The sequence below is a fragment of the Marmota monax genome, unplaced genomic scaffold (genome assembly GCF_021218885.2).
Source record: "Marmota monax isolate L192 unplaced genomic scaffold, Marmota_monax_Labrador192_F-V1.1 WCK01_AAM20220418_F8-fsc00897, whole genome shotgun sequence".
NCBI lineage: Eukaryota > Metazoa > Chordata > Mammalia > Rodentia > Sciuridae > Marmota > Marmota monax.
The window spans coordinates 38,069-65,518 of NW_026693297.1; the positions used below are offsets into that span (position 1 = coordinate 38,069).

Genomic DNA, 27,450 nt, shown 5'->3' on the forward strand with positions numbered 1-27,450 from the left:
CAAGTTTATAGTCTAAATTTTATTATCTCCAAGTCATAATGTTGATCACAAATGTGCACCCTTTAAAACAGTAACAACAACAACAAAAAATAAAAAAAACAACAACACACATGGAGAAATCCTTGCAACTAAACATAGTGGACAGACAGAAAACTGTCACAGTGTCTTAAGGTCTGGGAATCTGGGCATGCTGCCCACAGGCTTGAGGAGACATCTTCAGGTTTAAGGCAAAATAAAGCCTACAAAAGGCACAACCGCCGGCTACCCCTGGAAGGAACCTCTTAGTTATTTCCTTCTTGGGGGTTACAGCTTAATTGCCTCTCCTCCTTCCTAATCCCACACCTTGACTCAGTGGCTAGGCCAGCTGCTGGAGGGAAGGAGTAAGAACAGACAGTGACATTACTAGGGGAACCTTCTCCCTCAGGTTCTGTAGAAGGACAGGGATAGTAGCCAAGTTTCCCCTGGCAGACACAGTGCTGCAATAACAGGAAGCTATCCCGCAGAGGCAGCAGGTTGGTGCCATGGACAGGGAGGACAGAAGGGAGAGCCCTTGCCCAGAAGGTGACTGACTGGCTTCCTTAGGCCTTAAGCCCAGGTGCCATATCTTCTGTTTGCAAGAACAGGACAACTTGGGGAAGTAACACCTAAAACACTTGTAGCAGGAAAATTATGGAGAAGAGCAACTGCAGAGGACAAGGTAGACTGCTTGCTGTATTTGCCTCTAGAGAGATGCATTGGTCCATAGCAACTGAGAAGGGAGTGGGGTAGGAATGGAAAGAAGAGAAGCAGGGTCCTCTAATTCCACTAACCTCAAAGTCTGAGTCCTGAGGACTGTGTGAATACATTCCCCTAAGGTGCAAAGACTCTCACTCGACCCTCTTTCCTTGAAAAAGTATCTGGTTTGCCATTTCTCCCCACAGTAGAGACTTTGCCCTCAGTAGAGGACTGAAGCCTACCAGAGCACAGGTACTGTTTGAAGCTCAGACTTGTAAAACCTAAATCAAAAAAGGGCTCCTACTCACCCACTCTGAGCTTTTCTCCACAAAGGGACACTGTGTGTAGACAGCTTTGTTTCCACAGGGTTAGAGGAGTTAAGAGAATTCAAGTATACAAGAGAATAACAAAGGCCCACCAAAAGTGAAAGGCCAGCTCTTTTTACACTTGGTTGATACATTCTCAATTATCTGGGATGTAGGAAAAGAGTCAAAAGGGAACCCAGAGGGGCTAGAAAACCAGAAGAATGAACTTGTTTCATTTAAAGGCAGAGAGAAAGAAACAGAAAAACTAAAAATATTAATTTAAAAATAGCAAGCCAGGCTTTAAAAACAAACATTTTAGGAAACAAAACAAACAGGCAGGAACTTCCCTGGGAGAAGACACTTAAATTTCCCAGGAGAAAATGAAGAAGAGCAAGACTTGGGCTTCTGAATCTATCCTCAGAAGCCTGGGCTGTCTGGGTCTCTGCTCCCCTGAGCACAGACAGCTCAAGTGAAGAGTGGAGGTGCGAGGAGGTCACCTGTTTCTCCTCTCTCCAGCAGAGCCTGTCCTCAGAGGAAGAGGGCTCCTCCTCCTTCAGATGCTTGCTGGTAGGGCCACCCTATACCTTTGAAGCCCTCAGGGTGATAGATAGCCAGTTGAATTTCTCTTCCCTCCTGAGATCTCATCTCCGCTGTTCTTGAGAAAGGGAAGAACCACCAAAATGTTAGTGAACCTCTGATCATTTACAAACTGTTCTCATGAAGCCACATTCTAAATAATGTGGTTTTGTTATGTTTTGTGGCACTAAGGATAAACCCCAAGGCCTTGCACATGCTAAGCAACGCTCTATCACCATGAGCTACACTCCCAGACCCTAAATGTTTTAATGATCTTAAAACACAGTAACCCTCATGTTCCTTCTCATTTATGATCTTCAAAACTGACTCCTTCTGCTATATTACCTTCAATTCTGATTTCCACTTTTCTTGGTCAATATACTGTATTCCTGTGTATTTTCCTTACAGATTCCCAAATGAAACTGTCAAGTTAACAATAGATTCTGCTTCAACTCTGCCTAATACATTTGCAAAACAAAGAAACTGGCAGATTCTGTGTGTCCTTCCTTTAAAGCTTCAGATATATCCCATGATTATAACATAAAACATTAATTAGGTGATTTTGGTTGTTAAGTAAGCAAGTACAATCATTAGTTTTAAGAACAAAAGTCATAATAAGTTGTTCACTTACTTCTCTATGATGTTAGAGTTAAAATATTCAGAAAGTCATGTTAACTGGAACCCCTGCTTACAATCTGAAATAAAGTTAAAATTTCCTATCAGGTCATACCAAAAAAGACTACATTCCACAGGAACACAACCTGAAGAGCAGAGAAATTCTCTGCAAAATGGAAAGCCACTAATGTAAGCATATGCCATAAATATGGGGAGAAGCTCATACCTCAGGTGGAGGGGGCTTAATGGTGACTGGCTGGGGAGTCCTCCGGGGTGGGGAGGGCTTTGGCTGCACCTGCTGCTGGGCAGGGTTATAGTAGGTCACTCCTCCATATACCTGTGATGGAGCCTGAGACCCCACAAGCCAAGAGAAGAAAAAGCTAAGAATTATTTCATCCAGCCTATAACAAAGAGGAAACATTATCTACCCACAAAAATTAAGAGTACTGGAGAATTTCTATAATTTTTAAGTTTTAAGCTGCCCCCTTTAAAATAATGTGACTTTTCATTTCTGCCTTAATATGTCACTATTATGTTCTGGTTACTTCCTCCAAAATACTGCCCAGCTTTCTTCAGTTTCTACCATCTGGTAACAAATGGCAAAGGCTGAGCTCAATGGTGACACTCCAGATACAGATGGTATCAAGGAAGTTAAGCAGGACAAAGTAGGGCAAGTTGTCGAGGAGAATTTCTCTCTCTCTCTCTGTGGTGTGTGTGTGTGTGTGTGTGTGTGTTTTACTGGGGATTGAATGCAGGGACTTGCATAGGGTTTTTGCTAATTAAGTTACCTAGGCTGTCCTCAAACTTTTGGTCCTCTGGTCTCAGTCTCCCTAATAGCTAGGGGGTTATAAGTGTTTACCACCATAACTGGCTAGAATACAGCTCCTTTGTGCTGCTGAGTAAACAGCAGATATGATATACCCTCAAAACACTCAATGAAATACCATTAAAGAAGCTGAAGTGAATAAACTGATAAGCATTACATAAGCTGCATTTCCAGCACCTGGCCACCAGGAGGCATCCTTGCCCCACATGAAATCAGCATCACTGAAAAGTTCTCAAATTCCTTTAGCATTCTCCTCACAGCACAGTCCTGTCTGATTTAAAAGATATGGACCTAGAAAAATCTGCTCATTAGCCATCTCACCTGTGTATTAGGATATAGATGAGGAGGTGGTGGGGGAGGCAGTGCTCCTGGAGCATAAGGGTAACTGGGATTACCAAAGTTCATGACTCCTGGAGCAGAAAAGTAAGTAGGAGCAAGCAACTGCTGGGGTGGTGGCTGTCCTGGAGACATGGACACTGGTGGTGGGTAGAGGCCTGGATTGGGCAGAGGTGCCGGTGTCTGGTGGGGATGTAAACCTGGACAAGAACAGGATGACAAAAACTGAAAAAGATACTTCCATTTTCACAGGATGGTCTGGGTGAACTGCAGCACAAAGCAGCTCAGAATGGAAATCCTCAGAATGGACTCAAACAGCTAGGATGGCCAGCCTCACAGGCTAGCAGCAAAGAACTCAAGTATGCTGGGGTTTATGGAGTACCCAAAACACATCCTTATATACTAGAAGCATACAGACAGAAGTACAAAACTTACCTGGGTGAGGAAGGTGCATTTCCGGCTGTACAATCATGCCCTGTGGGGGCAGTGGGGCAGGACTGTCACCATGGGTATAGATTGGTCCCTGGAACTGCACTGTAAGATATCATATTGTGACTCTCTTCATATCACAAGGAAATGTCTTCCTGTCTCCCAAACCCTTTAAAAGATGTCCTCAATTTTCCACGTGAAAAAAAAAAAAAAGCAACTAGGCAATGTTTGAGAATAGTTTGAGAGGTAAGAAGGGAAATTAAGAGATAAAAGGCTGGCCTCTTAATTCACTTCACCATGCCAAGAAAGGTACCCAAACAGTAACAAACAACTCACGTGGATCATAGTAATGTCCCTCCATGATACTGATATGCACAGGAGGGGCAGGAGGCTCTGGCACAGGTCTCTGCCGCTGGGATGAATAGCGTTTCGCTCGACCACCCTGGACACCCTGAGGTAAAGAGAGAGACCTGAACAAGACTTCTAATGGCTGACTCTCATATAAAGTTCTATCTTTTGCTAGATGCTGGAAAACACTTGGTACCTGGAAGGTGTTTAGTATTTGCAAAATAAATGAAAAATCAATGAAAAGAATCAATATCCCAATCTAAATCTTCTACTCTACATTTCTGAGACTTAAATTAAAAGAAACATGAGCAATCAATGGGGAAATTAACATCAAGACCTTATCTTGGTTTAAACAGTAAACAAGCTATAATATGCAGCCCTCCCCCAATTACTCCTCTTCCCTTTTTGTACCATTTCTTCCATCCGGTTAAACTGAGGTGGAGGTCCTGCTCCCATGTGTATGTGGTTCGGCACACCTGTAGTAGACAACAAAAAGTGACTGTTTTGAGTGGGACTCAAGGGTGTCACCAAGAAATGACAAGTTGAACATGGGGAAAAGCTTTCTTCTTTTATTTATGTAATAATAATAATAATTAGTAGTAGTAGTAACAGTACTGGGGATTGAACCAGCTGGATTTCTTTTCTTTTCTGGTACCAAGGATTGAACCCAGGGGCCTTAACCATTGGCCCCTTTTTAATTTCTAGACAGGATCTAAGTTGTTTAGAGCCTCACTAAATTGCTGAGGCTGGCCTCAAACTTGCAATCCTCCTGCCTCAGCTCCTGAGTCACTGGGATCACAGGCGTGTACCACCTGCTAGTTTTCTTTTTCTTTTTTTTTCAATATTTTTATTTTTTAGTTGTAGTAAGACACAATACCTTTATTTATTTATTTTTATGTGGTGCTGAGGATCAAACCCAGGGCCTCGCACGTTCTAGGTGAGTGCTCTACTGCTGAGCCACAACCCCAGTCCTAGTTTTCTCTTTTTAAACTATCTCCTTATGGGCAATAATAGCATTTGAAAATTTGCCCCTATTTCCAACCACCTTAACACAGTAATAAAGTACTTAAACATAAAAAAAAAAAATGACTTCAGTGAAGAAACTCATGTTCAACTGGGTGCAGCGGCACACACCTGTAATCCCATGTAGGAGGCAGAGGCAAGAGAATCACAAATTGAGGACAACCTGGACAACTTAATGAGATCATGTCTGAAAATTTTAAAAAACTCATGGTAGATGAGGTGGTACACACCTTTAATCCAGCAATTCAGGAGAGTGAAGCAGGAGGACTGAAAGCTCATGGCCAACCTCTGCAATTTAGTGAAACCTTGTCTCAAAATAAAAATGGACTGGAGCCGGGAGCAGTGGTGAATGCCTATAATCCCAGAGGCTCAGGAGGCTGAGGCAGGAAGATCACAAGTTCAAAGCCATCCTCAGCAATAGCAAGGTGCTAAGCAACTCAGTGAGTAAATAAAATACAAAATAGGGCTGGGGATGTGGCTCAGTGGTTGAGTGCCCCTGAGTTAAATCCCCAGTATTAAAAAAACAAAAACCAAAAAAACAAACAAACAAACAAAAAAACCCCCAAAGGACTAGGATGTGGTTGAGTGACAAAGAACCCTTGGGTACAATCTCCAGCACCAAAACCAAAACAAAACTCAACCAACCAATAAACAAAAACCCCTTATGCTCAAATTTTCCCTACCAAACACTTCCCTGAATAGAGGCCCTGGGAGGTTATAATTAGCACATTATCAAACATACTGTAAAATCTCAGCCCAGAAAATTCAGAGCAGCAACTGGAGAGCAGTTAATATTCTGTTAAATCTACTTGATTACATTATTGGCACAGGTATCGGTATTTGGGAAGATTCCACATTGGCTGAAAATTACTCAGGATAAAAAAGAATCAGAGACTGTCTTAGAATGATAATAAAGCACTAGTGGGAAGCTGGTCGTGGTGGGGCATGCCTGTAATCCCAGCAATTTGGGAGGCTGAGGCAGCAGGATCACAAATTCAAGGCCAATTTCAGCAACTGAGTGAGGCCCTACGCAATTTACAGAGATCCCTATTTCAAAATAAAACAAAAAGAGTTGGTTCAATCCCTAGTACCAGAAAAGCAGAAAAGTAGCTCAAAAAGTAGATCAATCCCCAGAATCCCCCTCAAAACCCCCCCAAATCAGCCAAGTGTATCTACTACTCTTAGAGATCAATTCTAGGTCCAATATAGGCTACACTGATTTGGGGTATTTAAAAATCACATGTACTAGAGGAGGGTGTTGCATTCCCAGTTCAGATGAGGACTTCCTATCTTTAAGTTTCCATTAGTCTTCAGAAACTAAGAAGACACCTCAGCCTATCTGGTTAGCAGACAAAGCAGAATGGGCAAAAGGGACATTAGGTCCTACTCTGTAGAACTATGTTGTTTAATATGATGACTCACTAGCCATATGTGACTATTTAAAAATTTTTTTTTAATATTTATTTTTTAGGTGTAGATTGACACAACACAATGCCTTTATTTTTATGTGAGGCTGAGAATCAAACCCGGGTCCTGCCCATACTAGGCAACTGGTCTACCGCTGAGCCACACAATCCTAGCCCCAATGTGGCTATTTAAATTTTAAATAAGTTCACTTCCTCCCTCTGGTCACATTTCAAGTATTCAAAAGCACCAGAATTACATAAAGTTCTACTGGGCACTCTGTCTCTAGAAGGCTAATGACATTTGACAGACATTCCTTCAAAAACAGAAGAGCCCAATCCAGACTCAAATGAGAAAGTTTCTGCCTTCAAATATTATCATTAGTGGGGCTGCTGAGTATATAGCTCAGTTGGTAGAGTGCTTGGCTCTAATGCACAAGGCCCTGGGTTCACCCAGCACCACACACACACACACACACACACACACACACACACACGCACACATATTAACCATTAGCTCAAACAGTGTGCAGTGTCAGGAGCAACAGCTGGTGTCTCAAACAATTAACAACACTGCCACCTTCTTCCACTTTGTTTTTCTTTCTTCCACATTTTTTTTTAAAGAGAGAGTGAGAGAGGAGAGAGAGAGAGAGAGAGAGAGAGAGAGAGAGAGAGAATTTTAATATTTATTTTTTAGTTATTGGCGGATACAACATCTTTGTTTTGTATGTGGTGCTGAGGATCGAACCCGGGCCGCACGCATGCCAGGCGAGCACGCTACCACTTGAGCCACATCCCCAGCCCCTCTTCCACATTTTTAAATATTTTTTTTACATTTACTTTTTTAGTTATAATTGGACACAATAAATTTTATTTATTTATTTTTATGTGGTGCTGAGGATCAAACCCAGGGCCTTGCAGCTTGTGCTAGGCGAGTGCTCTACCACTGAGCCACAACCCCAGCCCCTTTCTTCCACAATTTTTTTTTTTTAAGAGAGAGTGAGAGAGTGAGAGAGGAGAGAGAGAGGGAGGGAGGGAGAGAGAGAGAGAGAGAGAGAATTTTAATATTTATTTTTTAATTATCGGCGGATACAACATCTTTGTTTTGTATGTGGTGCTGAGGATCGAACCCGGGCCGCACACGTGCCAGGCGAGCGCGCTACCGCTTGAGCCACATCCCCAGCCCCCACGTTTTTTTTAATAAATGTTTTTTTAGTTGTTGATGAACCTTTATTTTATTTATTTATATATGGTGCTGAGTATCAAACCCAGTGCCTCACACATGCTAGGCAAGCACTCTACCACTGAGATACAACCCCAGCCCCTTTTTTCCACATTTAAAAAAATATGTTAAGTTGTAGATGAACACAATAACTTTATTTTATTTATTTATTTTTTTATGTGGTGCTGAGGATCGAACCCAGTGCCTAACAGGTATGAGGCAAGCCCTCTACCATTGAGCCACAATTCTAGCCCTTTTCTACATTTTTATATAGAGAACAGAAAAGGATTCTGACTCAGAGGCTCAACAATGATCAGTTAATAGTACCTAAAGTAGTGGGACACTTGGGAGGCTGAGGCAGGAGGATCACGATTTCCATGCCAGCCTGGGAACTTAGTGACGCCCTGTGTCAAAATAAAATAACAAGTGCTAGGGATGTACCCCAGTGGTAAAGCATTAGCCTACCATGTACAAGGCCCTGGTCCAATCCCCAGTACCAGAAAAGGAAAAAAAAATTAAAAAGTAGTGAGATAGCCTTGGGTAAAAGACACAAATGCTCTGAGAACTGGACAAATGAACCAATTAACCCATACTTTTACTCAGTTAATGAAAAGGTAAGATATAATTCCCAAATTCCTAAGCCCAATGATACAGAAAAACAGCTAGCCATCAACGCTATAATACCTACCTCGAAGCTCCCGTGGTTGTAAGAATGCAGGTTGTCCTGGACTCCAATTCTGTTCTGCTATACTTAGTTGTGCCACATCTTGTTCTAGTCCACCTGCAGCAGAATCTACTGGAGCTTCCCAGTTCCCTGTCTTAGTAGATGGAGGAGGGGTGGTTTCTGAGACTGGAGGTGCTGAGGTCAGCCCTTCAGGTGGAGGGGGAACCTCCTCAACAGCTTTGACTGCATCTCCAACTTTGGTTCGGGTTCTTCTTGCCCGGGAATAAGATTTCTTCTCAATAGGCCTGTCAGGGGCTGGTGGTGCTGTGTCAGGAGCAACAGCTGATGTCTCTGTGACTGCCTCTTCTTTCTCAGGACTGCCGAGCACTGGAGCATCTGCTTCTGGGGATGGATCCCTCACAGAAGTCTGCTCTAGGCGCCGTGACCGGTAATTAGTCTCATGCTTAACAGTCTCACCGGACCGGCCACCATGCTGCCCACCAGCCTCCACAGGCCTAAAACTAGTACGACCTTCCTTGAAGCCCCCAGATCGAGAGTAATTCCTGGGTGCAGACATGCGGCCAGTACCTGCTGCATTCCTGTTAATAAATGTCCTTGGTGGTAGGGTACCCCCAGGACCCTGATGGCGATGGGGCTTGTTTGGACGCTCACCAATCCAGTTTGGATCTCTTTGGGGAGGACTCCCAAATCTAAAAAAAGGGAAACGGAGAAACTGTTTAAGGGACCATGATAGATATAAAGTGATTCAGGGACACATTCCATTTCCTTATCCACTCACTTATTAGCTAGAAAGGCATTCAGAAAAGCAGAGGAGTTTGTTTTTTTTTTAAATATCAACAATCCAAAATTTCCTCACCGAGGTTTCCGGATTCTTCGGGGTTTGATGTCATCAGGATTGTGAGCTGAGCGAATATCATAGCCATAAAGAGCAATAAGCTCCTGTCGGGACTTTGGAGCCTGTTCATCTTCGCGGAACTTGTCATGCTCCCAACGACCCTCATCCTTCCATAGCTTTCGCTGACGCCCCTTGGGTCTAGACAAAATCAAGGAAAAGTGTCTTTATCCACTTGGTACTTTGAAACATCTCTTATCCTATGCAAGTACTTCATAGCTCAGAGGCCTCCTATTAAGGGAGGCAGAAATGTGATGGGTTTTGGAGACTGACTGGGTCTGGGTCTTAGCTCCCCTACCAAAAATTACCAAACATTCTATGCTTTATTTTCCTCATCTGTATAAGAGCATAGTAATTGTGATTCTTACCTTAAATTTTGAATAGTAAACAAGATAATACAGGTAAAGCACTTGATAAAGTGTCTTGACATACAGTAAGCTCAAAATACATGCTAGAATGCAGCAGCACCAAGTAGCCATTACCTGATTTCCTCCTCCTGAGTTTGCCCTCGAAGATCGTGCTCAAAAAAGAGCCCTTTCCGGGGTATGTATGCTGGATTCTTCCGATCTTCATCATCATCCAAATGCTTAGGGCCCTTTTTACCCACTTTGTTCTCCACAGGTTCTGTGCTCTCCTAAAAGAAAGATAAAGGGCTCCTTACTCTTCCAAGATTGCAATTCCTTATTCAAGCTCCCAAAGAGGACTATGCTGTGTACTGACCTGTCCATCCCCACTTTGCCTCTCTCCAGTCACGGTGCCTTTGGTGTCAGGCTTTTCTTCTCCCTTCTCTTCTTTTGCTGAAGAATTTGCAGCATCATTACCTTCTGATTTCAGTTCCACTTTGGAGTTTTCTTCTTCGCTGTATTCCCCTTCTTCAGCCTGAAAAAATGTTTCCCTGTCAGCTGGGAGATAGGATCTGAATGATACCACTTTTTTCCCCCTTTTTTTGATACTGGGGATTAAACCCAGAGATGCTTAATCACTGAGCCACATCCCACCCCTTTTTTAAATTTTATTTACAGACAGGGTCTCACCGAGCTGCTTAGAGCCTCATTAAGTTGCTGAGGCTGGCTCTAAACTCATGATCCTCCTGCCACAGCCTACTGAGCCACTGGGATTACAGACATGTGCCACTGCGCCCAGCCTTTCCTATATTATTTTACTGGTGCATTATAATTGTGTATATTAATGGGATTTGTTGTTACATATTTGTGTATAAACACAATGCACGATATAACAATATTCTCCATACTTTAGAAAAATATTTTCTAAGAAACATTTACTAGAGCATAAGAATTAAGCCAGGCACAGTGGTGCACACCTGTAATTCCAGCAACTCGGAGGCTGAGGCAAGAGGATTTCAAGTTTGAGGCTAGCCTCGGCAACTTATGAAGCCCTAAGCAACTTAGTGAGGCCCTGTCTCAAAAAATAAAAAGGGCCAGGGATATGGCTTAGTGGTAAGGCACCCAAGAGTTCAATCTCCAGTACCACTCCCCAATACAAAACAATTAAAAGCAAGCTAATAGGAGTTGGGGATAAAGCTCAATTGGTAGAGTGTTTGTCTGGTGAGATAAGACCCCGGATTCAATCTCTAGCATCACATACAGAAAGAGCAAGCATATCAACATTGTTACCCAAATTTCCAAATGGTAAGAGCACTCAGTACAAAATATGAATATATAGAGATGGTGGAATGAGATAGACACCATTACCCTAGGTACAGTTATGACTTCACATATGGTGTGATGCTACATTGTGTACAACCAGAGAAATGAAAAGTTGTGCTGCAATTGAATACAATGAATCAAAATGCATTCTGCTGTCATATATACCTAATTAAAATAAATATAAAATATGAATATATAGAAACATGTATCTGCATGCATGCACGCCTGTACATGGAATATATGCAAGGAATTGTTAGCAGTGGCAGCATGAAGAAGGGATCCAGGGGCTATAAATGGAAGGTAGAAGCCTGGGGTTGTGGCTCAGCAGTAGAGTACTTGCCTAGCATGTGCAAGGCCCTGGGTTCAATCCTCAAAACCACATAAAAATAAATAAATAAAATAAAAGTACTGTGTCCAACTACAACTAAAAAATAAATATAAATAAATAAATAGAAGATAGACTAAACTACCTTATATACTGAAGGAGCTATATCTTTGTTGACAACTTCATTCCCTTTCCATAAATTGTCTCTTTAAACACACAGTGCATAACTACACTCTCATTTAACCCATCTCAAATGACTTAGAGCAGAAATTTCTAATCTTTTATTATGCAGACCCCTGTCTAGTTTATGATCTAAAAATTTCAGGCTATATCTAGACTAAAATATATATATATATATGTTATAAACAACTGCTACACATTCAACACTTTTAAAAAACTCACATTTTATTAATTTATATATCTTCAAAAATAATAGTACAGCCAGATATAGTGGTAGACACCTAAAATCCCAGCAGCTCAGGAAGCTGAGACAGGAGGATAGCAAGTTCAAGGCCAGCCTTAGCAACTTAGTGAGGCCCTGAGCAACCTAGCAAGACCCTGTCTCAAAAAAAAAAAGGGCTGGGAATAGGACTCAGTGGTTAAGTGCCTCTGGGTTCAATTCCTAGTACCAAAATACTAGGAATTACAATAATTAATATATAAAGATAGGAGCTAGGGTTGTGGTTCAGTGGTAGCATGCTTGCCTAGCATGCATGAGGCACTGGGTTCAATTCTCAGCACCACATACAAATAAAATAAAGGTCTGTCAACAATTAAAAAAAAAAAAAAAAAAATATATATATATATATTATATATATGTAGGATATATATTTAATTCATAGCAACAGATTACTTAGTGAATTTGCAAACTTCTTGTAATGATTCTACGATTTCTGAAGTTACTATTTTCATCTTCCCACCCCACTCCCACAAAAGGATAGAACCCAGGACCTTTCATGGACTAGGCAAGCACTCTTCACTGAACTAAATCCCCAAACACTTCTCAAGGCATTGTTATCTCCAAATTGGGAAACAGTGATTATTTTTTTCTTTTTTTGATGCTGGAGAATGAACCCAGGACCCCACATGGATGCATTTTACCATTGAGCTACACCCTCAGCCCCATGACTTAACATTCTTCCTGTCTATAATATCGGTGCCAAGTTTATCTTTCTTTTTGGGGGGCGGGGTGAAGAAGGTTTCTAAGTTTTCTGCAGCATGAGATCTCTAGAGCCAAGAACTCTGTCCAGAATCACATTATAAAATTTTGACCTGGAAAAATCTCAGAACATCTTGTTTTCGATATTGGGCGGAAGTGGGGAGGTGACATGGCAACAACACACGAACAAACTTGTGATCTCTTTCCTATCCACTTTTCCCCTCTTACCACATCAAGACTGGATAATTCTGCTCCTAAGAAAAAGTGTTGAGTCTCTTCACACAAAGAGAGTCATTAGGCCATCTCTCTAAATAGGGGGCACTAGAATAGGTCAGAAAATGGAGGTAGGTATAGCTAGCCCTAGATAGGAAAAACAACAGCAGCTAAGACTCATGAGCAGGGGAATGGCTTTAGAACAAGGTTTCTCTTTTCTCCTTGTCCTCCTTGGACTTTAACCTAAGGAGGTAGAACCATAGGTTAGGGAAGTAGACTTAAATGGCTACAACACCCCAAAGAAATGCGTTAATGGAAAAGTGGTCTAGTACCCATTGGTGGTTTAGCTCTACCATCTGGCAAATATGTGTACATGGGATTTCTGTTCTACAGGGACTGACACTTGACCTGAACCACAATTTTCTCTCTAAGCCAGGTTGACCCCCACAATCTGGTCAAAGAAACTCAACCAAGAGTCCTTTTTAAGTGAGAAGCTCTCAAGATATACATTCTATCCACTTTCTCCAAATAGAGTTAGGTCTGTCTGATTGGCCCAGACAAGCTAATTAATCCCTCTTCCTCATTGTTCACTGCTCAACATCTGGGTATTTTGGCCTCCAAGTGTCTTAAGTTAGGATTCCCAGAAAAGTGACAAAGAACTAAGGGACATTGCCTGACTATATTTAGATATATATTTCGTACCAGGAATTGAACTGAACCAAGGAGCATATAACCACTGAGCCATATCACCACACCCCCCCCCTTTTTTTTTTTTTGGTACCAGAGATTGAACTCAGGGGCACTTTACCACTGAGTCACATCCTCAGCCCTATTTTGTATTTTTTTTTTTTAATATTTATTTTTTAGTTTTCGGTGGACACAACATCTTTATTTTATTTTTATGTGGTGTTGAGGATCGAACCCAGCGCCCCGCGCATGCCAGGCATGCGCGCTACCACTTGAGCCACATCCCCAGCCCCCCTATTTTGTATTTTATTTAGAGACAGGGTCTCCCTGAGTTGCTTGCACCTCGCTTTTGCTAAGGCTAGCTTTGAACTTGTGATTGTCCTGTCTCAGCCTCCCGAGTCACTGGGATTACAGGCACGCGCCACCACGCCCAGCTCTTTTTAAAAAAATTCTGAGATGGGGTCTAAGTTGCTTAGGAACTCATCAAGTTGCTGAGGCTGGCTTTGAACTTGTGATTCTCCTGCCTCAGCCTTCTAAATTGCTGGGATCATAGGCACTTGTCACTGCGCCCAACTTGACTCTACCTTTACTATGAGAATCAAGCCTTTATCTACAGCATTCCAACCCATCACCCTTGATTCTTCTCATTTTCTTCAATTACTTGAAATCTTCTCTCCTGTTTATATGGGGGCAGGTGGTGGTAATCATTCAATTCTTTCCTTGATAATTATTTCCCCACAGGTTTTGGAGTGAAAATTTCAATAACTTGCTTGATGTGCATATATGACTTTATTTTATTAAAGAAATTTTTGTGTGTGTGTTGATGGACCTTTATTTTATTCATTTATTTGTATGCAGTGCTGAGGATAGAGCCCTGTGCTTCACACATGCTAGGCAAGCACTCTACCACTGAGCCACAACCCCAGCCCCATAAATGACTTTATATGACCTTAAAATAGTATCAAGCATGATCAATTAAGGAACTCTTTATGCTCTGCCCCCTCTAATCTGTATGACAATGAGGCAATTCTTTTATTCCAAATGAGAAGTTAATTTTGATTCCAAGGAAGAATGGCAAGATAAACACATTGCTGAGACTCCAAAACAGAGTCAAAGCCTGGTCTAACTCAAGCCAAGGTACTACCCTATAGGGATGTCTTTGAAATCATTTGCTAGGGCTGGGGTTATAGCTCAGTGGTGAAGCACTTGCCTAGCACATATGAGGCACTGGGTTTGGTCCTCAGTACCACATAAAAATAATAAAAGTGTTGTGTCCATCTACAACTAAAAAAAGAAAAAAAAATTAAAAAGTCCTTTGCTAGGCTGGGGTTGTGGCTCAGAGGTAGATCACTCACCTAGCATGCGTGAGACCCTGGGTTCGATTCTCAGCACCACATAAAAAGTAAAATAAAGACATTGTGTCCACCTATAACTAAAAAAAAAAAAAAGGTCTTTGCTGGAAGAGACAAACTCCTCTACATTCTGCACTGACCTCTTTCCAACTCTCACTAATCCTGAAGCAACTGCTTCCAGTAAAAAATTACTATGCAGGGACTTGAGCTTTTTGTTCCACCCACTACCCCACATCTTTCAGATTTAAGAGGTAGGGTTGGTGTCCTCCCCATTCCCAACATCTCTTCCAGATTCAACTCCTTTTTCTCTTTTTATTTATGTGTATGTGTGTATAAATAGATAAAAATATGTATATAATATATACCTCACATTTTAGAGACAAAGTGTTGCTATGTTTCTTAGGCTCAAGTGATCCTCCTACCTCAGTCTTATGTGTAGCTATTGACTATACATGGCCAGCTTCTCATCCTCAATTTAAATCCCTGCTTGAGGCTTCTATCACTTATGCTTCTGCCTGGGCCCACCCTGCCATTTACTTAAAAGACTAGCTCAGAGGTCAATCTTTCTCTCCACTCTAGTCACTCATTTTCATGCCTATACTCCAAACTAGTCTTACCTGCAACTGCTACACACTTTTTTTTTTTTTTAAGAGAGAGAGAATTGTTAATATTTATTTTTTAGTTTTCGGCGGATACAACATCTTTGTTTGTATGTGGTGCTGAGGATTGAACCCGGGCCGCAGGCATGCCAGGCGAGTGCACTACTGCTTGAGCTGCATCCCCAGCCCCCTACACACTTTTTTAAAATAGTAAACCTGCTCAACTATTACAATGTTAAATCTAAATACCCTAGTGCTGTCATATGAAAAAGAACAAACTTAAACCCTTTCCCTACATACAAAAACTAACTCAAATGGATCAAAGACTTACACGAAGTAGGCTAAAACGATAAAGTCTTAAAGGAAAACACAGGAATAAATCCTTAGGGCTTTGGGATTGACAAGGATTCTTAAATATAGCACCAAAACATAAACAACAAAAGAAAAAAACCGATAAATTAGTCCTAGTCAAAATTAGAGGGGCTGGGGTTGTGGCTCAGTGGTAGAGCATTTGCCTTGCATGTGTGAAGCCCTGGGTTCGACCCTCAGCACCACCATAAAGAGGAAAAAAAATTAGAACCTTTGAGACCGGCACAGGGGTGCACACCTGTAATCCCAGTTATTCCAGAGGCTGAGGCAGGAAGATGGAAAACTTCAAGGGCAGTCTGGGCAACTTAGTGAGACCCTGTCTCAAAATTTAAAAAAGAATTTTTAAAAGGCTACAAATATAGCTTAGCAACCACTGACCAGTATAGAAATAAATAAATAAATCCCCAGTATAGAAATAAATAAATAAAATCTTTGCGCTTAAAAGAACACCATTAAAGAAAGGAAAAAAATATCCGCAGAATGAGGAGTAAAAAACTTGCAAATCACATACAATAAAGGACTTACAAAATAACTCAATAATTGTGGGGCTGGGGCTGTGACTCAGTGGTAGAGAGCTTACCTGGCATGTGCGAGGCACTGGGTTTGATTCTCAGCACCATATATAAATAAAACAAAGGTCCACCAACAACTAAAAAAATACTAAAAAACAAACAAACAAAAAAAAACCCTCAATAATTCAAAGACAAATAACCCAACTAAAAGATGGGCAAAATATATGAAGAGTCATCAGGAAAATGCAAATCAAACAGGTTTCACACTACTAGGATAGCTAGAATTAATACAAAAAAAAGCAGACAATAACAAGTGCTGTCAAGGGAGTAGAGAAACTGAAACTGAAACATATACATTGCTACTAGAAATGTAAAATGGTGCAAACACTTTGGAAAACAATCTGGCAGTTCCTCAAACAATTAAACAGAGTTATCATGACTCAGCAATTTCATTCCTAGGTACAAACTCAAGAAAAGTGAAACACCATTCTGTATAATTATAATCATAATGTACCAATAACAAATATGGAGGAAGGAATATATATATATATATTCACACAAAAATGTATATACTAGGGGCTGGGGATATAGCTCAGCTGATAGAGTGCTTGCCTATCATGCACAAGGCCCCAGTTCAATCCCCAGCACCACAAAAAAATAAATAAATAAATAAAAACTTGTACACTAATGTTTACAGCACCATTATTCAAAATAACCAAAAAGATGAAAGAAGCTACAGAAATAGTTAGGCATTGTGACATTTGCCTGTAATTCTAACAACTTGGGGGACTGAAGCAGAAAAATCAAGTTTGAGGGTCATCCTGGGCAACTTAGGGAGACCCTGTCTCAAAATAAAACTTAAAAAAGGACAGAGGGTGAAAAATAAATAAAAATATGTGCAAGGTACCTGGGTCAGTCCCCAGAATCATAAAGGAAGAGGAGGGAAAAAAAAAGAAAAGAAAAAAGGAAACAACCCAAGAGCCCAAGTGCCAACTGAAGGACAAAAGGATAAAGAAAATGTGGTACATACACATTAAATAAAGTATTGCTCATGCCTTAAAAAAAATAAAAGAGGAAATCTTGCCATTTTGAGACAACATGGATAAACCCAGAAGACATTATGCTAACTGACATAAACCAGACACAAAACATGGCAATGATCTCACTTTTAAGTGGAATTTGTAGAAAGTTGGTTGCCAGGAACTGGAGGGTAGGGGAAATGGGGGTTATTTGAGCCAAATGATATAAACCTTCAGTTATGGTAACTTTTTTCCTTTCTTTTTATACTGGGAAATGAACCCAGCAATGCTTAATCACTGAGCCACAACCCCAGCCCTGTTTGTTTTTTCTTTTTTTTTTTTAATTGGAGACACAATCTGGCTAAGTTGCTAAGGTTGGCTTTGAACCTGTAATTCCTCCTGCCTCAGTCTCCCAGGTCACAGGGATTACAGGGCATATGAACCACCACACCTGGCTAAAATGGTAATTACTGTTAATAATAACAATGTGGGGCTGGGGATGTGGCTCAAGCCGTAGGGCGCTCATCAGGCATGCGTGCGGCCCGGGTTCGATCCTCAGCACCACATACAAAGATGTTGTGTCCACTGAGAACTAAAAAATAAATAAAAATTAAAAAAAATAATAAATAAATAATAATAATAACAATGTTTTACATATGTGAAATTTGCTAAGGCAGATTTTAAGCTTTTTCATCATAAAATTAACTACATACCACAAAATAAATTAACTACATGAGGAGATATATATTGAAACAACACAATGTTTCCCCTGGTTGCAGGGGGGTTTAAAAAAAAAATACATTATAGACCTTTCATATAATACAATTTTTATTCATCAAATATACCACAATAAAGCTGGAGTAAAAACAGAAACAATCCAAATTTTCATCAATGGATGAATGAATTAAAAAACTATATTTCTATATAACTGATTATTTTTAAAAATTTTTTTAAGTTATTGGATGGACCTTTATTTTATATGTGGTACTGAGAACCAAACCCAGTGCCTCACACACGCTACAACCCAACCCGATTATTATTCAGTCATAAAATGTAATGAAGTACTGATATTTGCTAAACTTTGAAAATGTTTTGAAAACATTATTTTAAATAAAAGAAGCCAATCACAAAAGCCTACATATTACATGATTCCAATTATATAAAAGGCCAGAAAAGGAAAATCTACAGAAAGTACATTTGTGTTTACTTAGACCTGAGGGAAGAGGAGAGGGGGAAGAGGGATTCATAGCTAAAGGTTACATGTTTCTTTTTGAAGTGAGAAACATCTGAAACTGACACAGTAGTGGTTGTACCTTTCAAAATTAAACTGTACCCTTTAAATTAATAAAATTTACAGTAAGCAGACTGGGACTCCGTGGTAGAGTGCTTGCCTCCCATTGCCTCCCACGTGTGCAGTACTGGGTTTGATTCTCAGTATCACAATAAAATAATTTACAGTAAGTTTTATATATATATAAATTTACACTAAGCAAACTATCAATAACACTATTTGTTTTTAAACTACTTTTTTTGGGCACATGCCTCTAATACCAACTACTTGGAAAGCTAAGACAAGAACAGCAAGTTCAAGGCCAGCCTGGGCAACTTAGCAAGACCCTGTTTCAAAATAAAAAAAAGGCTGGGGATATACGTCAGTGCTGGATCAACTGCCTAGGATGTGTGAGGCCCTGGGTTCTATCCCCCCAGTATGAGGAAGGAATGGGCTGCTTTTTATTATTAATTATTCCTTTACTCTCTCATCTCCAAATTCTTAAAGACAGCTACTTCCTTGATTTTTTTAATATATATTTTTTAGTTGTTTATGGACCTTTCCCAGTGCCTCACACAAGTGAGGCAAGCACTCTACCACTGAACCACAACCCCAGCCCTGATCTTCAACTTTCTATCAATCCTTTTTCACATTTACTCTTTTTTTTCCATAATACCTTTATTTTGTTTAGTTTTTATGTGGTGTTAGGGATCGAACCCAGTGCCTCACACATGCTGGGCAAGCGCTCTACCACTAAGCCATGACCCCAGTCTCACATTTATTTTTCTTGGCTCTAGAATCCATGCTCATTCATTTCTATCACTACTAGGAACACCCTCTATTCCCTTGCCAGTCCCCAATGCCTGGGACTATATCAACTCAATTTTTTGCTTTCTCTAGCTCTACAATAAACTACCCCATCAATGAAGGAGGTTACACATATACACACAGAATGTCACCTCCAACTTCAACTCTCAAACCTCTTTCAGTCTCACAATTCCTACCATGCCCTACCACCAAACTCAACATCTTTTTTTTCCTCTTGGTAGTGCTGGGAATTGAACACAGGACTTGGCACATGGTAGACAAGTGTTCTACCACTGAGCTATACTCTACACTCTCAACTTTCTATTTATTTTTCAGTTGTAACCGGACCTTTATTTTATTTATTTATATGTGCTGCTGAGAATTGAACTCAGTGCCTTACACATGCTAGGCAGGCGCTCTACCACTGAGCCATCACCTCAGCCCCTCAACTTTTAAGTTGAGACAGGGTTCTCTAAGTTGCCCAGGCTGGCCTTGAATTTGTGATCCTTCTGCCTCAGTCTTTGTAGTAGTAGGGATTACAGGCCAGTGACACCATATCAGGCTCAACCTCACTTCTTGAAGCAGATGTCTTTCTTTCTGTTTCACAAAGAAAAAACAAAGGAACACCAGTTTCCTCCACAGATACCTTTCACCTCTCTATAATTACAAGTTCTCTTTTCTGGTTCCTACCTCTCACATATTCAGGCAAGGACACCAGCACACATATTATCCACTCCCTTTCTTTTCTTTCCTTCTGAACTTGTTCTTTCGATCTTTGACCAAACTTAAGACCCTTCCAACTTTGAAAACCACCATCAAACCACCTTTTGGCATCAAAGAGCTCTCTCCAGTTATCATCTCTCTAGGTTATCCTTCAGAGACGAATTTCTTTAAAAGTTTTCTCAAAGATTTTGGGAAAATGGAAACAACATAGTTTGATCTCTCTTCAAATCTCCACATGGAATGAAAGAGCCTCTGGATAGCAAAACTGAAACCCTTTGGACCATTTACAATAAAATTAGGTTATAAGGTATCCCCTATACTCAAAAACATAAGTGCATGGGGCTGAGGTAGTGGCTCAGTGGTAGAGCACTTGCCTAGCATGTGTGAGACACTGGGTTTGATTCTCAGCACTGCATATAAATAATAAATAAAATAAAGATATTGTGTCCATCTACAACTAAAATATAAATAAAAGTTTTTAAAAAGTTAAAAAAAAGAGTGCAAAGACAGCCTCAGCAAAAGGGAGGCGCTAAGCAACTCAGTAAGACCATGAGTTCAATCCCTGGTACCGGAAGAAAAAAAAGAAAAAAAAAAAGGCTGAGGCAGGAGAATCGCCACGTTCAATACCAACTTCAAAAACTTAGCAAGACCCTGCCTCAAAATAAAAAAAATAAATAAATAAGGGCTAGGGAAGTGGCCCCATCATAAAGTGCCCCTGAATTCAATATCCAGTACCAAAATAAAATAAAATAAATTAAAATAAAATAAAGACAGACTAAATAATAAAAACTCAGGATTAGGAAGGTATGATCAATCAGTTAAAAATCACATATTTGATGTTATGTTGTATGCATATATGAATATGTAACAACAAATCCCACCATCGTAAGTATAATGCATCAATAAAAAAAGTGTGGGGGGGATTTGAATAGTCACAGGAAGAGCACTGTGTGAAAATAAAAGCAGATATTGATTGGATGATGTATACACAAACCAAGGAATGGAAAGGATTGCCAGTAAACACAAGAAGTTAGGAGAAAGCCAGAGAAAAGACTTTCTTAGAGCCTCCAGAGACAGTCTGGCCAACACCTTGGTTTTAAACTTTCAGCTTCCAGAATTCTGAGATAAATTTCTGTTGTTTTAAGCAATATGCTTTATAGTGATTTGTTATAGCAGTCCTAGGAAAAGTAAGATATATTCCTTTTATATATTTAAAAAATTACTTTAATAGTAAAGTCTATTAGTCAGGCTTCTGGGTTGGAAACAGTAGAAACTGATATTGTCAATGTTATCTAGATATAGAATTTATTCAGATGAGGGGAAAAAAAGAACTGCACTCATGTATTAGCTAGGATGATAGTGCAAACCTATAATTCCAGCCATTTGGAAGGCTGAGGCAGGAGGATTGCTAGTTCAAGACCAGCCTTGACAACTTAGTGAGACCCTGTCTCAAAATTAAAAATAAAAAAGGCCAGGGATATAGCTCAATGGTAGAGCACTTGCTTAATATGCATGAGGCCAAGTTCAAAGTCCTACAAATTCTCAATCCCAAAACATCCAATACCTGGCTCAGTGAGTGTAACTCAGCGGCAGAACACTTATCTAGCACATACAAAGCCATGGGTTCAATTCATACCACTGCAAAACAAACAAAAGAAAACATCTAAAACCTAACCTATGGCTAGGCAGTGGTAGCCCATACCTGTTGTCCCAGCAACTCTGGAGGCTGAGGCAAGAGGATGGCAAATTCAAAGCCATCAGCAACTTAGTGAGAACCTCAGCAACTTAATGAAACATTGTATCAATCCCCAGTACCAAAACAACAAAAACCCTAACCCACCATGGTCCTTGTAAAATCTCTTCATCCTATAGTCCCTTTTTTTAGTAATTAATTAGCACTATTCATCAACTTGGGACATTCCTTTGACTCCTTAATTCATTTACTGAAAGGTAAGAGTAGTACCACCAAAATCTCTTAAATCTATCCATGTCTTACCAGTCACACTGGTGTTTTACCCTTCTTTAGAGCACCACTATCATGTTTCTTGGACTATCCTAACAAACTAACAGTTCTCTTGCCCTGCTCTTGATTCATGATCTACATGTAAATCCTCAGTTCCATTTTTTCCCTTGCCATCAGACAACATCCAAACTCCTTTATATATAGAATGGTGAGCCATTATAAATTCAGAATCACCAAACCTCACTAAACATTCCAAGTGCCAAGCAATCTTTCCAATGCTTCCAGTCTGTAATGGCTACTGCAAAATATTCCTCATCCCAAGCCTCTCACAACTTTCAATTCTGTCCACTTCTATTTTCACTGCCACTATTCTAATGCCACACTCACTGCTGGCCTATATTTCCCTAATAGCTTCCTTAACTAGCTCCTCTCTGTCCAATCTTATCGATCAATTCTCCCTGCTACAGATAAAAGAACTGTTATAATTACTTCTCAAATTTTACTGTGCATTAGCATCAACCTGGGATCTTACAAACATAAACATCTAAGTTTCCCAAGCCCTTCCAAGATTTTGTTTCAGTAGGTACTGGCCAACTGGATTTTCTCAAGGAAATATTCTCTGGATCTGGCAAACACTGCTTTAAAATTTAAATCTAACCATATGGGACTTTTATTTTAAAACACTTTAAAATTTTTTCACTTCCTTAGAATAGAACCCAAATACTTTTTTATTTTTATTTTGGTACCAGGGATTGAACCTAGGGACACTTAACCATTGAGCCACATCCCCAGTCCTTTTTTATATTTTATTTAGAGACAGGGTGTTGCTGAGGCCAGTTTTGAATTTAATCCGCCTGCCTCAGCCTCCTCATTTGCTGGGGTTACAGGCATGCATACTGTGTGCCCCATCATTTTTATTTTTGAGACAGGACCTTCCTAAATTGCTGAGACTCCTGCCTCAACATCTCGAGTTGCTAGGATTAGAGGCATTTGCCACCATATCCAGCCCTTGCCTTCCTATGTCTTAGTTATACTAAACATTTCATATTATACAATTCATCATGCAATCCAACCTTATAGGTCTTCTTTTCAATGTTCCTGCTATTCAGAAAACTCTGCCTAAGCCAGGGACAGTGGCACAGGCATGTAATCCCAGCAAATCCCAGACAGGACACTCGAAAGTTCAAGGTTAGCCTCAACAATTTAGTAAGACCCTAAGCTACTGAACAAGACCCTGTCTCAAAATAAAAAAAATAAATAAAAAGGGCTGGTGATGTAGTTCAGTGGTAAAGCACCCTTGGATTCAATCCCCAGTGCCAAAAAAAACACAAAAACCTCTCTGCCTGGCTAACTCCTATTTAAACATCCCATTCTGTTTCCAAATACCCTAAAAACAATCAGTTGCCCCTGCAATGTGCTCCCAACACATCTTATGCTTCCAATATCATGGCATTTATCAAACATTATAATAATTCTTGCTTAAATGTCTCTTTCCCCTCTTTGATCCAGAAAGTAAAACTCCACAAGGGAAGAACTACGTCTGTCTTTTACATAGTGCCTAATACAGTCCTAGCATAAAGCAGGTACTTAGTAAAGAAAAAGAACAAGTAATCCCCTTCATGATCCAGCCCCTGCTCATCAACTTACCTTTCTTTCTGTTACCCATCCTGTCCAACAATGCTCTAACCATATCAAACTATTTCAAGTCTCCAAATGCTCCACCTTCTCTCCTGTCTCTGGGCTTTCCTGCCTGTTTCCCCCTGTGCCTAGTACAAGTTTTGTTTTGCTAATTATAATATTCTTTCTTGAATGCCTGCGATAGATTCAGTGTTCAGTTATAACAACACTTTTCTTAACCCTATCCCAAGAGCTGTCATAAAGTGACAACTCTTTCATTTAGGTAAGACTGCCTAAATGTTTGTGGACTTCCTTAAGATCTTCCTTTGTAAGATCCGAAAGATAGTAGTTATGTTAGGTGTTCACTGCTGCATCTCCAGAGGTTTAACAGAATTCAAGATGTAATAACAGTTTCATAAAATTTACAGAACCTTTAATCCACAAGTCAATTCTTCCTGCATATACTCACATCATTAAATTCAGAACTCAGGATTATTCAACAACTCTAAGACAGCCATTCTGGGAGCATCTATAATTACTTAGTCAATCAAAACAAATAAGCTTTACTCTGGGAAACTTTTCCCTAGAGTCAGAAAGTCTTATCTACAACATGAAAGATGCTTGGGCTGGGGATGTGGCTCAAGCGGTAGCGCGCTCGCCTGGCATGCGTGCGGCCCGGGTTGATCCTCAGCACCACATACAAACAAAGATGTTGTGCCCGCCGAAAACTAAAAAATAAATATTAAAATTCTCTCTCAAAAAAAAAATAAATAAATAAATATGAAAGATGCTTTTGAATCTTTCAATATCCTGTCCTTTCAAAGTCTCCAGGTACATATGAAAAAAAAAAAGTAATAATCCAACTGTCTAGCTTCTCAACCCAGACAGCATAAAACTGTCAAACACCTTTTGAAGGACTTGAAAGTTCTCTTATTTTCAAACTGGGCATGTTGGTTCAGGCATCTATAGTCCCAGCTCCTCACGAGGCTAAGGTAGAAAGAAGTCCAGTCAACACATGGAAACCCCATCTCTAAAAATAAAAATAAAATCAAAAAAAGGCTGGGCGCAGTGGCAAACGCTTGTAATCCCAGCGGCTTGGGAGGCTGAGATAGGAGGATCTGGTTCAAAGCCAGTCTCAGCAACAGCAAGGTGCTAAATAACTCAGTGAGACCCTGTCTCTAAATAAAATACAAAATAGGCTAGGGATGTGGTTCAGTGGTCGAGTGCCCCTGAGTTCAATCCCTGGTACAAAAAACAAAAACATTACTTTTTTCAAATATAGAGAAGCCAACTACTAACAGTTCAACCAACACTTGTAGCTTCAAGAGGCTTGCCCCAAGTTTCTACCACTAACTAAACAATACTTCCATTAAGTTTTGAAGAAGCATAAATGAAGAATACAGAAGAGAAACAAGTAGGGTCATGGTATTTTTGCAGATATTTTCAAAATGCATTTTATGACTTACACCACAGGAAAAAATCTATTACACTCACTTCTGAGTCTTCTGCACTTTCATAGTCGGAGAGAACAGCTAAAAGAAAACAGAAATTTGTGAAGAAAAAGCAACAGAAATTATAATTGCATTCCTGACTTTTTATTGTGGGTCAGGCTAAAATTCTCAATTCTTACATCAACCTACCAAAGAGATAAAAGTAGGGGAATTTGACTGAGACTGATTTGCCCCAAGACCACACTCCCAGAACCTCTTCTTTTTTGGGGAGTGGGGGTGCTGAGGATTGATCCCCATGCACCACTGTGCCTAGCCAAAAACTATGCTCTTAACCACTATGTTCCAAAAAGCCACTCTGCAGCACCGTCCCTCAAATCCGTAACAGTCTGAGAGGATGTCTATTGTTGGAAATAGGTGACCTGAGTTTATGTACACAAATACTCTTTGTGATGAGGTAAAAAACAGTGCTCACCATCACCTTCCATGCCATCTTCACTCTCCTGAGGGGAAGGAGAAAACAGGGTTAGCTCTGTGATTTCCAGAAGTGAGAAGCCCAATGAAGAAATGTAGGTGGACTGTTGAAGACTCAACACAAAATGGTTGAACAGACATGGAGAAAGGTAAATCTTTAACAAGTAATATCTGAGGGAGGCCTGACTCTTCATCTCCAGTCCCAATTTCTGAATAAACATCTGCTTTTCATCTGCAGCGTCTCTTCCCCGCTCCCCAGAATTCCCCAACCTCTCCTTCCCTTGGGATTCCGGATGGCTGCAAACTCGCCCCGGGATAACTCTCCTCTTCTCTAACAAAATCTGCTCCCAGCATCTCGCCTCACCTACACCCCGCCCCCAGCCAGCTCGCCGCCCCGCCCGCGCGCACTCACACACTCGGACTCCTCAGCGCTCTTGGCGCCCCCGCTCTCCACCCGCCGCAGATGGAGGGCCCCGCCGCGGCCACCGCGCTGGGAAGGCAGAGAGCCGCTGCCGCCGCCTCCAGCGCTCCCGCTGCAGCTCCCGCCGCCCCGCGCTAGAGAGCCGCCACTGTCGGAGCCCGAAGCACCAGATTCTTCGTCTTCCGTATCCTGCGAAGCGCGCTGCCGCCGCCGGTCCGCCATCTTACGGAGAACGGCCACCGCCGGCCAGCTCCTTACGCACCACGCCCGCCGCAGAGGCTACTGGGAAGCTCCAGAGCTAATCCCGGCATGCTTCACGTCCTGCGCTTGATCGCCCCGCTCTTCGGGGCCGGAGCCTGCGCCCTGCGGCACGTTTTCGGGCAAACGGGATTACGTATTCGGTGACGTAAGGGAGAGTGATACTGTCCTTGGCTTCCCTTAGGCAGGCGCAGGGTGCCGGGAGCTGGACTTTGGCTGTCACTCGGGTCCCGCACCCGGCCATCTTGGGCTTTCCTAGTAGAAGGCGTAGATAGATTTGTCATGGCTCCATTGCAGCATTTGGACTGTTTCATGGTTTTCTGTCTCCATTTTTCGTTTTGCCTACGTTTGAGGCAGAGCATTTTACTGCATTCGTTTGGTCAAATCACGAATCAAATCAAGGTAAATCTTTAAAGCTGAAGTACTGGGTCATATTTGCCACATCAAATTTAAGCTAAGGGGTGAAGGAGAAACTAATTATCTGCAGTGGAGTCAGAGAACTTAATGTTGCAGTGTGTTCTGTTGTCCTCCTTTCCTCTCCTTTTCATGCGACTTCACATCCCAGCTGCCACCTCTCCCAAAGTGATGCTAGTTTCATCAAGATTTTAGGCCCGATTTAAACAGATAAATAGAAACTAGTATTGGTTCAAAATCCTGATCTGATTTCCTTCTAGTTCAGGGTTACCAAACGGGAATGCTTTGATTTTAGCAAGGCGTTTGTCAGCAATGAAAAAAATTATATTTTCTTAGACCATAATAAGGATATACAAGGTGCAGGAGCCAAGTTATTTATTGTACCTAGGGGAGTTGACATTAAGATTATATAACGAACAAATAAAGTCACTGATATAGCACAAATTCTTTGCTAATATTTTTGTAAATCATAGTTAAGGATCCTTATGCGTATCAAATTTATAGACAGTATGAAACTAGAAGGAATTACGAATGCCTTCTTTTTTGGGGGGATGGGGGATATTAGAAATTGAATTCAGGGGTACTCGACCACTAAGCCACACACCCAGCCCTGTTTTGTATTTTATTTAGAGATAGGGTCTCACTGAGTTGCTTAGCACCTCGCTGTTGCTGAGGCTGGCTTTGAACCTGGGATCCTCAGGTCTCAGCCTCCGGAGCTGCTGGGATTACAGGCATGCGCCCCCGCCCCCGCCACGAAGGACTTCTGAAACAGAATTAGG

At 40.9% G+C, this 27,450-nt stretch overlaps 1 protein-coding gene across 1 annotated transcript; it reads right to left on the reverse strand.

The window, feature by feature from the left end:
* Nucleotides 1-26,263, reverse strand: Casc3 (CASC3 exon junction complex subunit). Its single transcript, XM_046456556.2, has 14 exons — nucleotides 25,991-26,263; nucleotides 25,580-25,607; nucleotides 25,151-25,188; nucleotides 10,095-10,253; nucleotides 9,857-10,008; nucleotides 9,339-9,515; nucleotides 8,486-9,171; nucleotides 4,561-4,625; nucleotides 4,138-4,252; nucleotides 3,808-3,906; nucleotides 3,358-3,572; nucleotides 2,437-2,559; nucleotides 2,227-2,290; nucleotides 1-1,674 (listed from the first exon to the last, which is right to left on the reverse strand). Exons 1-13 carry the CDS (start codon nucleotides 26,219-26,221, stop codon nucleotides 2,267-2,269), a joined length of 2,112 nt encoding a protein of 703 aa, XP_046312512.1. The 5' UTR covers nucleotides 26,222-26,263; the 3' UTR covers nucleotides 1-1,674; nucleotides 2,227-2,266.
* Between the last annotated feature and the right edge of the window lie 1,187 nt (nucleotides 26,264-27,450).